This window comes from Microtus pennsylvanicus, chromosome 16 (genome assembly GCF_037038515.1).
Source record: "Microtus pennsylvanicus isolate mMicPen1 chromosome 16, mMicPen1.hap1, whole genome shotgun sequence".
Lineage (NCBI taxonomy): Eukaryota > Metazoa > Chordata > Mammalia > Rodentia > Cricetidae > Microtus > Microtus pennsylvanicus.
Genome location: NC_134594.1, coordinates 41,067,442 through 41,082,414, shown reverse-complemented (window position 1 = coordinate 41,082,414; position 14,973 = coordinate 41,067,442). Strand labels below are relative to the sequence as shown.

The following is a 14,973-nucleotide window of genomic DNA, read 5'->3' as shown; positions in this document are numbered from 1 at the left end:
TACAATATCAATACAAATAGATCTCTTTCATTTACAAATGCAAACCATCAACTATGTTTTTGGACAAATTATGCATTTGCATAAAATAAAACTTTTAAACATCAACTCCTAAAATTGGAATCAATATGAATTAATAAGACTGTATAATCCAGATTTATTTATTTATCATTATCATGCTTTTATAAAAAGATGATGTTTATAGAAACTAGTATTTGAATAATTTTTTTAATGTAAAGTGAGTCCTAGAACTGTACTGCCATGTACACATACATATCACATGTTATTGGTGTGTTTTTTTCTTTAGCCTAAAGTATTCATTTTGCTTGTGAAGCCATGGTTCACAGATGACTTCCTGCAAGGTCTAATGTCACAACTGACCCTTAAGACAAAGTAAATACTACGTGGAGAAGGGCACTAAAGGTCAGTGGAGGAATATAAACGGAGGCTCAGACATGGAAAAGCAATCATATATGTGTCATAGATATCGGGAAGTGGAAACCACATGCTGTTAAATGCGGATGTGCTGAGAGCCCTGGGGTGGAGACCAAGAGAAGAGTAGTCACGGACCTAAAGTCATGGATACATCTTGCACTTTCGGACACAGGAAGAATTTCAAGCAGCTATTTTTTGTGTATATGAGCATATGTCAGTACCTACTACAGTGGCTTGTTCACAGGTGCTTCCAATAGTGGAAGAGGTTTTCTCCCCAGCTGTAATCAATGTCTTTAACATGTGGTATTTAGTGTTTAACAAACCAGAGAGCAGATGTACATCTCTGGGAGGATCATGTCTGTACTACTGAATGTTAAGGAGGAGCACAAGAAGAGAGAAAGAAGAAAGAGAAAATAGAGGAAAGGGAGAAAAAAAGAGGATACAAAAGAGAAGAAAGAGGTAGGTGAAGGTGGATGAAGAGGAGAAGAAATGAACAAAGGTGGAAAGGATGAAAGAGAAGGAAAAACTGGAAGAGCAGGAGGAGGAAAGAGGAGGAGGAAGAGGAGGAGGGGGACGACGAGGGGGAGGAGGAGAAGCAGGAGACTGATATTTCAAAAGCATTGGAAAGAGATTTTCTGGATCACAGCACTGTGCTGTGCAAAGGGCCGCACGGGAACTCTCACCTGGGCAGGTATACTTCCACCTTTTGTTTCTTAACAGAGTTTGCCCATTCTTCAATCAGCTGTGCTTTGAGCAGAGGCTCCAGTGTGGCCAGGGGAACTTCCTGTCTGGACAGTACCAGCATCATGCTGATCTCCTCTCCCTCGTAGGGTATTTCTAGGACTTGGTAGATGCCACCGGCCTCATTGGATCCATCACTAAATTCCCCTAGAAACAAAATAAAGGCTTTAGAGTTCATATCAAAGCTTTCAGAAACGATTTCAGCTTTTTATGTCCTCACTTGAAAAGGATGTTGGGATCTGAAGAAACGTTCAGTAGTTAAGACTCTTGCAGAGGGTCTGGGCTCAGTTCCCAACACCCACACAGTGGCTCACAACTATATGTGACGTTATGTCCAGGAGAGCTAAATGCTCTCTTCTGACTGCCTCCTGGATCAACACACATGTGGTATACATACATACATACATGCATGCAAGAACGACACACAACATATAAAATATATCTTTTTTAAGTGATAATGTTTAGAAAATAAGAAATTCAGGCATCCAAAGCAAAATGATTTATTTGAAAAGAGTCCTTGAAAGTAAATGAATCACCACTTCCAAAGATGTATTTATTTTTGAATTCCCAGAATTATCTCACATTTTTATGTTCCCTTCCCTTTTTTATTTTTAAATAAGATAATTCCATTTAACATAGTGAAAACTATGATTCTAAAATGAAATCCCTGGCTTCAAGTTGAGTATAACAACTTGTATATTTACCAGTATTCTCTTCATTTTTAAGAAGACAACTTTTAATTCTGGGTACTCTGTTTTCACCACAATTACAAGACACAAGGTCAATGCTGCCAGCTAAAATAAAATCTATGCATTATATACTGTATATCACATGTATTTATGATAATAAAGCTCTCAAGGCCAGTAATTAGGTAAGATAATTTATTTTGTCATCCATAAATTTTGCAGAATTTCTTATTCATGTGTGCATACACACACAACCAGAGAGAGAGAGAGAGAGAGAGAGAGAGAGAGAGAGAGAGAGAGAGAGAGAGTCTTTAGAATACATCCTCTTGTCATTACTTTAAATGTAATTACTTTTCTACCATCAAAACTAAGAAGAATATTTCTGTTATTAATATTTTCCTAAGTATATTAGAAATGGCTCTAGATAAAACTTTTAGTTCTAACATACATTCTTTATACAATTACATTTCTGCAAATGATTTAACTAATTACTATAATTCAAGAGGAAACAATACCTTAAATTTCTGAAGAGTCCAAAGAAACTCAATGAAAATAATGTCAAAGACACTGAATTTCATCATAAAGTACAGTTTTCTCAGCCATACAAACACAAATCTGAGACTAAAAATGTTTTAAATTTTATTTAAAAAACTTTTTACATTTATGTATGTGGACCTGTGTATATGTAAGTGCACTTCATGTATTCGGGTGCCCAGAGAAGCCAGAGGACGGTGTCAAATCCCTGGGAAGTGAAGTCAAAAAATATCGGTGCTGGGGGTTGAACCCAATTCTTCCACAATAACAGCAAGTGGTTTTAACTGATGAACTATTCCTCTGGCCCCTGATATTTAAATTTTAAAGAAAAATTTTACAAGAGCTGGTAAGATGTTTAGGAGGGGAAAGGCAATGACCTTATTGTGGTCCCCAGAACACGTAGGGTAAAAGAGAACTAAGACAGTCCAGTTGTCCATTGACTTCTACACATGAACTATGGTATACAGCCTTACAAACAAAAGAAAAAAACAAATAAATAAATGAAAGAGAAGAAAAAGAAATCTATAAAATAAGGCTATTTAAGAAAGATGACAGGGTATGTAAACTGTGTTTGAGGACACAGTGATGGGTCGATATGCTAATCGTCGGCAATAAGAGGGGAGGTGATGATTGAACAGTATTTTCAGTGACTTGCAAGAGAAAAAAGACAGGAACAGAAAATCCTGCTTTCAAAATAAACATAGTCTTCCAAATACTGAAATTCACTTTATTTTTAAATTAAGCTTCTATTGATTGTTTATACCAAAATATAAAGAGTTATTTGTGCTGGATATTCAAACTCAGGTCCCCATGCTTACATAGCAAATGCTTAACCCAGGAAGCAATCTTGCTGACCTAATATCAGATAATTTTAGATAAATAAAGCCACTTGGCAGGTGTAATTAATTACATGCATATTGGAAAACTGTTAATACCTAAATTATTCAGTCATGATCTAGTGACAAGCCTTCGGAAATGCAGGCAAGCAAATTGAACTACAGCCCAAATTATATTCACAAGAAATTGGAGCAATAAATATTTCATGCTTTTAAAAGATTTGTTGATATACTATAAGAATTTAAAAACATAAAAAAAATTCCTTACCATAATAAAATTCCCCTTGTTGATACATCATTGGAATCTGTACTTCACTTTCATCGTCTTTAGTGAAGGAAAAAGTTCTGGTATTTTCAGGTCTAAACTGGGATTTCCAGTTCCCTTTGAAGTACACAGCGTTGATGAGGGCCAGATGAGTGACAGCGTCAAAATCCCTGGGCGACACCAAATCCTTCAACAGACCTGTTCCGGTGAAGCAGATGAGAATTCACTTTAAATTAAAAAGTGGCAAGGCAAAGCAAAGAACTTCGACACCACCTGACAGAGTGCTCCCTAAAGATGCAAGATGTGTGTGTAACAGAAGTAGAGCATATTACATTTAAAGGAAGAATGCCACCATACACACATAGTTACAACATTAACAAATTCGGGTGGCTGCTATTTTAAGAGTGCCAAAAATAATTTGAAAGCTAGTGTATTTTAATAATGCAGTATATTTAAGGTAGATAGTTATTCTTTTTGAATTCTCAATAATGATAAAATGTCTCTGTTATATCACAAATAATCTCATAATCTAAATAAGACCAAATTTATTTAATACTTTCTCATTTTGTCAACTATATCAAGCACTATCTCAAGGTTGTATGAATTGTAGGATTTAGGGTATCTGATAGTGTTTTTTGTTCTAACATAAGATTTTACAATACAAACATTTGAAAATTTATGACATTAATATTCCATGTAATAAAGAACTATACTAATCTACTTAAAATATTAATTTATTTTTAATTTATTTGTTTTGATGTTTTAGTACATCATGTATATTGTTTATTGTACATGTTATCCACATATTCTCCTACATTAATTTTCTCCCCCTTTTCTTTTATTAAACTGCTTTTAATTAGTCTCAATTTTTAGATTATTATTTCAGTCATCTTCCTGGCTAATTGAAAAATAAATGATGCAATTTTTACCACCTAGAGATGAAAAATACATATAAAATATGAATTATTGGGGCTGAAGAAATATCTCAGCAGTTAAGAGCACTTGCTGCTCTTACAGAGGACATAGGATTGGTTCTCAGTACCCACGGGCTCACACACCGACCTGTAACTCCAGTTCCAGGAGATCTGAAGCCCTTTTCTGGCTTCCATGGATATGCAACTAGTTCATATATATACACTGAGGTTTACATATAAACACATAAAATAATAATAAATGTTACAGCAACAAACATGAATTCGAAATAAATAAAATGTGTGTGCAGCTGGTTTGTAATTCCTCTCTACTAACTTGAGCTACAGTGGACCACTCTTTCTAGAATGAATATTTTTCCCTTCTTAAAATTATCTATTAATTATTGTGGTTGTAAAACCATAAAACAAATCTTCAAACTTTAATTTTTATTTCCTATTCTATTTTATTTAATTTTTGTTTTGTTTCTGTTTTTCTGAGACAGGATTTCTCTGTGTAGCTTTGGTGCCTATTTTGGAACTCTCCCTGTAACCAGTCTGGCCTCGATTTCACAGAGATCTGCCTGACTCTGCCTCCCAAATGCTGGGATTAAAGGCCTGTGCTACCACCACCAGCCTCTTTTTTTTTATTGTAATCTTACAATGAAACTATCACCAACTACCATTCTGCCTAACTAATTTATCAAATTTTGAAAACAAAATTCCACACAGTATCTACACAGGGGGGTTCCATCTATTGGGGAGCATTTATGGCAGAATATCACAGCCAATATTCTACTCACAGCCATGTATTTAACTTATTTAATAAAAGTGAGGGTACGCCTACATCCCAGAGTAAAAGATGTTAACTACTGAGTTAAGCAATGAAAAGAAAGACATACTGTTTGTGTAATTCTCCACCCACTTATTGATGTAGTTGGCCACAGCGACATTTTGGCTGAAATCCACATGATTGACTTCCGCATTAAAGTACTTTTTCATCATTTGCAAGAACTCATCATTGATATGAAACCCATTTTGCACAAAGAGGGAATTGGCAATTTTCATCACATATTGGCTCTCTTCAGCAGATACCATGTCAGAGAAATCTTTTAAGAAAGAGAATTCTTCACCTGCAAGATGACAAATGACAAGTTTATCAATGAAACAGACATGGTGAAAGAGCACTGTAACAGAGAAGGACATTAGGTGAACCGAGCCAGTGAAAAGCAGCAAGCTCGGTCCTCATAGAGATGGCAAGGAGCTTCAAGTGCTAGTTCTAGGTGCTCAAATTAGCCTTGTCCAGGTCACCAAGAGTTGCTCTTTGTTTTTGTTTGTTTGTTTTGTTTTGTTTTTAGTTTGTTAGTTTTTCAGAGTCAGAGATCAAGCCTGGGACCTTACACATGCTAGGGAGGTTGAACTGCAGCCTTGCATTGTGACGTGGATAAAGTCTACAAAAGAAACAAATGTAAGTGGTTTTCTTTCAAAATACCTGGATTGGTTTCATTCAAATAATCTTTTTTCGGGTTATCAAGCAAAAATTAGTTATCTAGAAGATATTCCTTTAAACTTTCCTCTCGCCTGATGATTTAAATATCATTGGTAGAAAATCCATCGCTTTCTTTTTAAACTTTCTGATGAATTTGTTCATGTGCACACTAGATAGAAGTGTTAAAAAAGAAATCACACCGATTTCCAAATTTTTCCCTGGTTGATATAATTTTATAATAATACATTTCAAAAACCTGGATATTATTTCAGCAATAAAAATATCATTGGTTATAAAAAAGTTTGGTATTCTTCTAAAATCATGATGCCTTTCTTTTTATAATCTATTACAGCTACCTTTTCATTTATTTCTATGATAACTTACACTGGAAATTATAGAATCATTTTTTTTACTATGCAAAAACTTTGAAAGCTTATTTAAATAATACCTTTGAGAAGATACACTTTCCTTGGATTTGCTCAGCTATGACAGGAGACAGGAATGAACCCCTTTTTATAAATTATAACTCTTCTAACCATTTTATTGCAATAAGATTATTCCTTACCTCTTGTAAATATTGCCTCCTCTGGCAGAAGGCAATGTGATTGAATTAAAAGTTAAACCCAAGTAATTATGAGAGATAAAACCCAAGAACTTACCATTTTTCAGGCGATCATATCCCATTGCATGACGGATTTCTTTCAGTGTAGAGCCTTGAGCCCCAAGTTCCATCACTCCCATTGCAAGGGCAATGCTCAGAGGGGAAAAGAGGATGTTTTCATCTTCGCCAGTGGCTCGAAGATGATTGTACATATTCACTGACCACTCTGCCATGGGCTCATCTGGGAGCGCCACCCCTATCACCACATATTGCATGGCCAGCAAAGAGAACAGCCCAAAATAAGCCATCCTGGAATGGTTTCACGTCTGTAAAACAGATATATATATAAACGATTATCTCTGATATACAAGTTAATGGAAGAAAAACAAAGAATTAGTACTTGGTAGAATTATAAGATAAACTTTTTTATAAGTTGAAGATTTAAAAACAGTTCAATATTAATTTATCTGTTAAAAAATCACATTAAAGACTTAATAATAAGTTTTCTCTCCTGTCCCACCCATGTGTGTGTGTGTGCTTGTTTGTGCCTTGAATGGAAGACATACATGCTAAGTACATACTCTAAAACTGGGTTAAACACCATCAATCATAGTTTGCTTTCTGTTGTTGTGATAAAGCACTCACTAAAATCAATTTGGGTAGGATAGGGTCTATTTGTCTTTCAGGCATCTTTCTTATACAACTTGGGCTCAGCTGCCTAATGAAGGCATTGACCACAGTGGACTAGGACCTCCTGCATCAATGAGAAATCAAGAGCACAGCAGACAGACATGCCTACAGGTAAATCTGATAGAAGCAATTCTTCAACTAAGTTCCATCTTTTCACGTATGTCCAGCTGACAATCAAGATTAACTATCACAAGCCACAGTCCTCAGACTTCTACTTTTCAAAACAATCCACCAATAGTCAGTTGAAAAGAAACGATAGCTAAGTTGTGATGATTCTACAAGGAGCACGATGCACATGGTCATAACATGCATGACATTAAGGTATATACGGTGTCCTGGCTAGTTTTATGCCAACTGGACACATGTTAGAGTCATCTGAAAGAAGGAAAGCACAATTCCAAATTAAAAATCGAGAATATGCCTCCATAACATCCACCTCTAGGAAATTTGTTAATTAGTAATCGATGGAGCATGGTCCAGCTCATGGTGGATGGTGCTTTCCCTGGTTTGGTGGTCCTAGGTTCTAGAACAAAGCAGGTTGAGCAAGCCAATGATGCATCTCATCTCCTGCCTCCATGTTCCCGCGCTGTTTGAGTTCTTGTCCTGATATGTTTCTATGATAAGCAGTGATGTAAAAGTGTAGCCAAACGAACCGTTCCTCCTCCAGTTTCTTTAGTCATGGTGTTTCTTCATAGTATCAGTAATCCTAACTAAGGCAGAAATTGGTGCTAGGATAGTCAGGTCCTGATGTGCAGACCTGGCCATGTTTTGGGGAGGACTGTGGAAAGATTTTGGAACTTTGGTCAAGAAATGCCATTGAGTGTTCAAAGCTTGTCAAGTTGCTTTGTGGGAGCCTAAAAGAAATCAGACACTATAAGCAGGACTTAATGGTTCAAGAAGACAGTGTGGAAGGTAATTTGAACTATGGCGGCCAAGATCAGGAAGTTTCAGAGTGGAAGAATTTTAGTAAGTGGCCTATAAGTCATTCCTGTGGTCTTTTGACAAGGAATATAGCTACTTTTTGCCCCTGTCTTAAAATGAAAGAGTTTTTGATTCATGGCAGTGGTGGTGGATATTTGAAGACAGCCTAAAATGGACTCTGACATGATTTTTAGTAATCATTCTCATGGGACTATATGGTTTAAAAGGAGTAAACCAGGCAAAGAGATATTCAAAATGTACAGTTTGAAGTGAAAAGAAGCACCAGTAAGTGTAATGGAGTTAAAGCCAGTGCTCAAGGAGATAAAAAGTTTAAAGACAAGCCTGATGCTAAATGGAATGAAGGAATGGTAGTAACTCAGGGCAATAACCCACCAAGCTAAATTTCCTTTCCTTCAGGGGTTAAACTTAAGACATTTTCTTGAGTCTCAAAAAAGATATGATATTTCCTGAACACAAGGAACTGAAATTTCCTCCCTTCCCTCTCCTCTCCTCTCTTCCCTCTTTCTGTTAGTTATTCATCTTTAGTTATTTCCACTCCGAACTTTAGACTTTTAACTGGTGTTGAGACTGTGACAGACTATGGTGACCTTTGAAGTAGAACTAAATAATTTTTTTTTGCATTATGATATAGCTACAAGCCTGGATGTGGGGGCAGGGAATTGTATGTGGTGGTTTGAATAAGAATGACCCCCATAGGCTCATAGGAAGTGGAACTGTTTGAAAGAATTAAAAGGATTAGGATGTATGGCATTGTTGGAGTTGGCGTGGTCTTGTTGGAGGAAGTGTGTCATTGGGAGTGAGCTTTGAGTTTTCAAAAATGCTAGACCCAGTCTGTCTCTCTCTCTCTTTCTCATTTCCAAATTTCCACAGAACAGTTCGCCAATCTTTGAACACTCAATGGCCTTTCTTTTTTAAAATTCCAAAATTCATGCATAATCCAGGTCTGTCACAGTAATAACCTGCTATCAGATAGCAGTTTCTGACTTACTATTACTATGATGAAACATCATGACTACAGCAACTTCAAGAGAGAGGGTTTATTTGACTTAAGCTTCCATGTCACTGTCCTTTATTGAAATAAATCAGGATAAGAACTCAAACAGAACAGGAACTTAGAGGCAAGAGCTCATACAGAAGCCATGGAGGAGTGCTGCTAACTGGTTTACTCATTATGGCTTGTTCAGTCTTCTTTCTTATAGAATGAATATAGGACCACTGATGTGGGATTTACCTCTGTATGCTATGATTACCGTTGATAAATAAAGGAACTGCTTTGGACCTATAGCAAGGCAGAACTTTGATAGGCTGGAAAAACTCAACTGAATGCTGGGAGAAAGGAGGTGGAGTCAGAGAGAAGCCATGTAGCCTGCCGGAGACAGATGCTGGGAACTTTACCCGGTAAGCCACAGCCATGTGGCAATACACAAATTAATGGAGATGGGTTAAATTAATATGTAAGAGTTAGTCAGTAAGAAGCTAGAGCTAATGGGCCAAACAGTGATTTAATTAATACAGTTTCTATGCGATTATTTCGGTTCTGGGTAACCGGAGCAAACAAGCAGCCTGCTACTACAGACCACCAGCTAAGGAATATTACCAACAACAAAAGACTCAGCTCTACCCCATCAATAACTAATTCATTAATAAAATATCTTACAACTGGATCTTGCAGAGGCTTTTCTTAATTGAGGCCACCACCTTTCAGATAAGTCTAGCTTGTGTCAAATTGACACAAGACTGCCCAGGGTTGTAAACATGAGGACTGGGAAAATAGCTTAGTCAGTGTTTTTCCCATAAGTGTGAGAACCTGCTTTTGAGTTCTATAATCCACCTAAAAAAGCTTTTTATCTGCTTCCTGTTACCCATTGCTTGTGAGAACATCTGTATTTAATGTTGTTACCACTGCTACCTTCACTAACATTGCACTCCTGTTTCTTTGGGTTTTTCAGTGTGAACAGTGGCTCTTTGGGAATTTTCTAGGCCTTCTGTGCTGGATTATTACTCATAGAGTATTCACTCCTGGACTGAGCAGCTACTGAGTTCTCAGTTTCTCCAGGGTACAGATAACCACTGTTGAATTATCCAGACTGTAGTGTTTAAGCCAATCTAATATTTTATTCTTTTAATATATTATTACACACACACACACACACACAGGCACAAATGTTTTCTAAAGTTCTTGTTTGCCCATAATGTGTGACCTGTAGTCTGAGGAAAGACATGGTTCTCTTGCTCTCAATCTCTCTCTCTCTCTCTCTCTCTCTCTCTCTCTCTCTCTCTCTCTCTCTCATAACTTCCCATTAAGTCACTATGGGCATCTGGAATCACACTGTTTATTCAAACAATTTAGTAATTTATTTGTTCTTGATGATTTTTTAAATCTACCATTAAAGCACCACATAGAGTAATGTTGAACAAACACATTAGGAAAATTGTATTTTAATTAGAGTTGATAGACTCACTTAATCAACTAACAGTGTACACAGGAATCTGACTGGAGTACACTTCCAACAGACTTTCATCCAGAAGACTCCAATTGTTCTGTGTTGTGATTCTGGTTTCAGAGAACTCTTGGGTCACTTTCTATAAGCCCTTCACATTTTAGAGTTAGAAAAATGTTTTTCTTTTTGTCTAAAGAATCTCAAGGTTCTCTGCACAACACTCATCTCCTTGCTTTTGTTTTAAGGTTTGGGGAATACTGGCACATTCAGGAAGGCAGACTCAATAAGGTACCTCACAGCCTATGTTTTAAATGCTAGGGCTACTGGGGGCAAGCAACTGCATCCGGAGATGCCCTGTGATTTAGACTTCACTGAGGTAGAGCCAGCTGAAGAAAAGGTGGAGTTTGGGTCTCTCTTCCACTATGAGTACTGGGCATAGAACTGAGGTCATCAGGCTTCAGAAAAAGTATCTTAATCTGTTGACATCTCATGCTTCCCCAAAGCCCATGTTCTTCATCAGTACATTCAACAGTTGACAGGACATCTCAACTTCTTCACAGGGAAGGCCTGAACCTGGGCCTCATGACTTTCCTTGAAGATTGCATACTATGTGGCTGGGGGGATGGCTCAGTGGTTAAGAGCTGCTGCTGCTTCTTCCTCGAAAGCAAGTTTATGACAATCATCTCATGATAACTTATAACTCCAATTCCAGGACATCTAACACACCATTCTGGCCTCTGCAAGCACTGGACATATGTCACATGTGTGTTCATGCACACACATGCACACACGCACACACACACACAGTCTTGCATAAAATAAAAAATGAAAATTAAATCTTAGCAAAAGGTTTGATGAGATGGCTCAGTGGATAAAGGCACATGCCAACAAATCTGAAGTCCTAAGTTCTATCGCTTGGACCCACAGAGTGGAGAGAAAGAACTGACTTGTGAAAGTTGTTCTCTGACCTCCATTATCATATTATGGGACATGAACTAATTCCAAAATTAATGAATGTAACGACTCAAAAAATTTAAAGTCTACATAGTATAAAACGATAGTTGTACCTGCCAATCAATAATGCAATTCTTTAAAAGGCATTGGGATTAACACAAATATCAAATTTTAAGATAGCAAAAACATATTTTATTCATATGAAATGAAACTGTATTATCAGTATAGTCCAGAAAATGATACTAAGTCTATTAAAATGTTTTCATAGGAATTTTAATTTATAACTGAGTGTCTCATGAGATAATAGCAGCTTGCTATTTTGCTAATTTTGCTGCTGCCATTTAAGCAGTACTCCCACTTTATAAATGGAAGCAATGTAATCTGAGCTTCTATAAACTTTCCCATTATCATAGGAGCTCTGGAATCAGAACTGGGGCTCGAGTCATCCTACCTTGTCTATTGATGCAATGCTCCTCCAGGCTTTGGAAAAACAGAAAGATACAAGTTTTGGGGAATAGGATGTGGTGTATACTCAATAATCCCAGCAAGTCAGATGCATTTTCTCAGTCTTAGTGACCACATCTGTGAAAGAAAATGCAAACCCTTTGCTACAAAATTATTAAAGAAATAAGGGGAAAATTCCCGTGAAGTACTTATTTTAACATACAAGTTACAATAATGGGACATTACTATGAAGAAAAAAAAATGTTTCCATGTTCCCATCTGTTAAAGCAGAAGCTGTAGGCTGAAAATGAGGACTTATCATTCCCCCAGGCCCAAGGAACGTAACACTTTTGTACATTCATTCAACCAAGAGCAGAGAAGTTTGTAAAGACATAAAAATATTTAACTACAGACTCTCATCGTTAGGAAACCACTCACACGGTGTGAGAATGCATCCTATAATATGATCTTTCCTCTTAGATAAAATTGACCCTCTAAAAGTCACCATCAGAAAAAGGTGTCACACTGATGAGAGCAGATATTCCTTGTGCAGGGTAATCAGGGACCTCGGATGAAGATGCCCGAGTCTGCAGCAGATAGCTCAGATAACGAATCTGTGTTTGGCATCCTGCATTTTGCAAGTCACCTATCTTCAGGAGAATTTCAAAACCATTCATCTATCTTCCAATAACCAAAGGACTTCGGTAATAATTACCCGGTATGTTTGTGGAAGAGGTTTCTGGCAAGGCTGTGAGCAGCCAGCTAAGGACAGCAAGTTACACTAGGAAATTAGGGGCCTGTGGCTGGGAACCGTGGCAGTAGATCAGACCGTGAGACATTTTTCAAAACTATAAAAGACCTCATTTTAGAAGCTTAGACACCCAGCTGAAGAAAGAGAGCTTCCAGTTTACAGGCCAAATTTCCTTTGCCAACCTGGTTATGTGTTTCAGGTGTCACCTATTCTGCTCTTTGGGGATTTAACTCTTGGCCGGGGCAGGATCTCATTTCCCTAATGTACGTTCTAAGTATGTGTGTTCAATATATGTCTGATTGTGCCTTGCTCTCTTTTCTTGGATACATGGCTCATACTAGTCTACAAAATGCCACGGTCTTATTATTAAGCATAATACTAAAATTCTCATTAATTAACAGCATATTCTCAAAGATGTTCAAGCCTACTTTCCGATGGGCATTGCTAAATCTCCTGTGGGTTTGAAAGTCTTTGTCTTGCTTGAGAGCTTCAAAGGCCATCTGGCTCAAACAAGGCTCCTTGTCTTATCAAGGACTTTTCCTTCCAAAATCAACATTTGTTTCTAGTTGAACTCTTTCCCCTCACAGTCAGTGGGCTGTCAGCATTTCCACACTGTATGCAATGTTCTTCTCGCTATGTTTACTCAAAGGCTGCAAATGCAGTTGTTGCCATTTGATCCGTGCTCAGAACTGAACCAATGATTCCATTGTTCTCTGACTGCTAACTATCCTCTTCAACCTAACACTCTGGTACCCTCCAGAGAATGGCCTTGACAAAACCACAAAAGCCCTCCCATGCCTGTAGAACGAACCCCAAACCTTTAGCCTTGTCTATAATCCTTTGCATTGTGACGCAGTATAAATCTTTATACACTATCGTCCTTCATTCACTGGGCCACTCTTGCCAGAATCCCAGTGGAAACACAAGCCCCAGAAGCCCCTCTCTTCGTGCTAGCATGTGCAGCTCTTTCTGGAATAACCTTAGCACAGTTCGCCACGCTCCTGTTCTAACCATGACCCAGCCTCTGCCCTGTGCCCACACCCTTCACGAACACTGTCTTGGTTTTTCAGTTAGAATTTCAACAAGGTCCTTCTCTGTTTCCATCGATTAAAGGTAATTCCATCTATGTAGCATCTCTTCTGAGGGGTTTGAGGACACTAACAAAGGGTATTCTTCTTTGTGTGCGCCAGGCTAATGAGAAGAAGTGGTGAATTCATTACACAAGAGAAGTGACAAATCAATGCTTATTGAATTAGGATGGTATAAGACTTGAAGTCACACAGTGCTGTATTTGGAGGAACAGCCAATAGGCTGCAGCTTCTCAACACTACGGGTTAGTTTCGTCTGAGCCCAAGGATAGTAGCTCATTTTCATTTGTTATCACTTTTAATAAAATACATCCTCACTGACTGTGAGGCCATCTTTCCAAGCCTGACAAAGTGGTACCTGTAACTAACACTGGTACAATGTGACAGCTGGCCACTGGAAGCAGTAAGAATAAGCACACCTAATCACACAGGGGCCACCCAAATGCTACTTAGGAATAACATTAGTCTACAAAATGCCAGGGCCACTAGTATTAATAAGCAACATTCTCAACCACTTGCCCTCACATGGAACCTTACTTTGGAGATTTATTATTTGCAACAGACTGATTTGAATGCTTTAATGCAAAACTACGAAGGGCTACAGTACCAGAATAGCAGCAGATACATGCCGCAGTTGTAGAAAGGGAAGAAGAATTCAGCTTCGAAGAAAGTATGGTGAAGTTTTGGACTTCTCCGCCTTCTCACCAGAGGTTACGCAGGTTGGGTGCATGTGAATATGTGCACACTGTATTACAGATACAACATAGAGCACATGAGGGAGTACTATTCTTATAACTGCTTTATGAGAATCATATAATTAAATGTCAGCACTAATAAATAGATAGTTTTAAAAAGTCTTCTCGAGAGAGATGGCTAAAGTGTTAAGAGCCCTTGCTGTTCTTGCAGAAGACCTGCGCCGCACTCCCAGCACCCCTATAGGGACCTCACAACTGCCTGCAACTCCAGATCCAGAGGATCCAACAATCTGTATGGCCTTGGATATCACCTGTATGCACATGGTCCACTTAAAAAGAGGCACGCAGATACACACATGAATAAGAATGCATTTAAGAAAGAAAACAAAGCATCTCAGGCTTATGAGATGGTATATCAGGCAAGGAGTTTGCTGCCAAGCCTGACGACCTGACTGCCAACCCCAAGACTCACACGG

General features: G+C 37.9%; 1 protein-coding gene across 4 annotated transcripts in view; it reads right to left on the bottom strand.

The window, feature by feature from the left end:
* Serpini1 (serpin family I member 1) overlaps positions 1-14,973 on the bottom strand; it is a 78,875-nt gene that overhangs the window by 19,558 nt on the left and 44,344 nt on the right. For 3 of the 4 annotated variants that reach the window (XM_075950429.1, XM_075950426.1, XM_075950427.1), the window contains exons 2-5: positions 6,551-6,818; positions 5,305-5,535; positions 3,498-3,692; positions 1,116-1,320 (exon numbers count right to left, since the gene is read on the bottom strand). In XM_075950429.1, coding sequence (XP_075806544.1) covers positions 1,116-1,320; positions 3,498-3,692; positions 5,305-5,535; positions 6,551-6,800 — 881 coding nt within the window. In that variant the 5' untranslated portion in view covers positions 6,801-6,818. Of the gene's footprint in view, positions 1-1,115; positions 1,321-3,497; positions 3,693-5,304; positions 5,536-6,550; positions 6,819-11,970; positions 12,102-14,973 lie in introns of all 4 variants that reach the window. The other variant, XM_075950428.1, reaches the window with a different exon arrangement.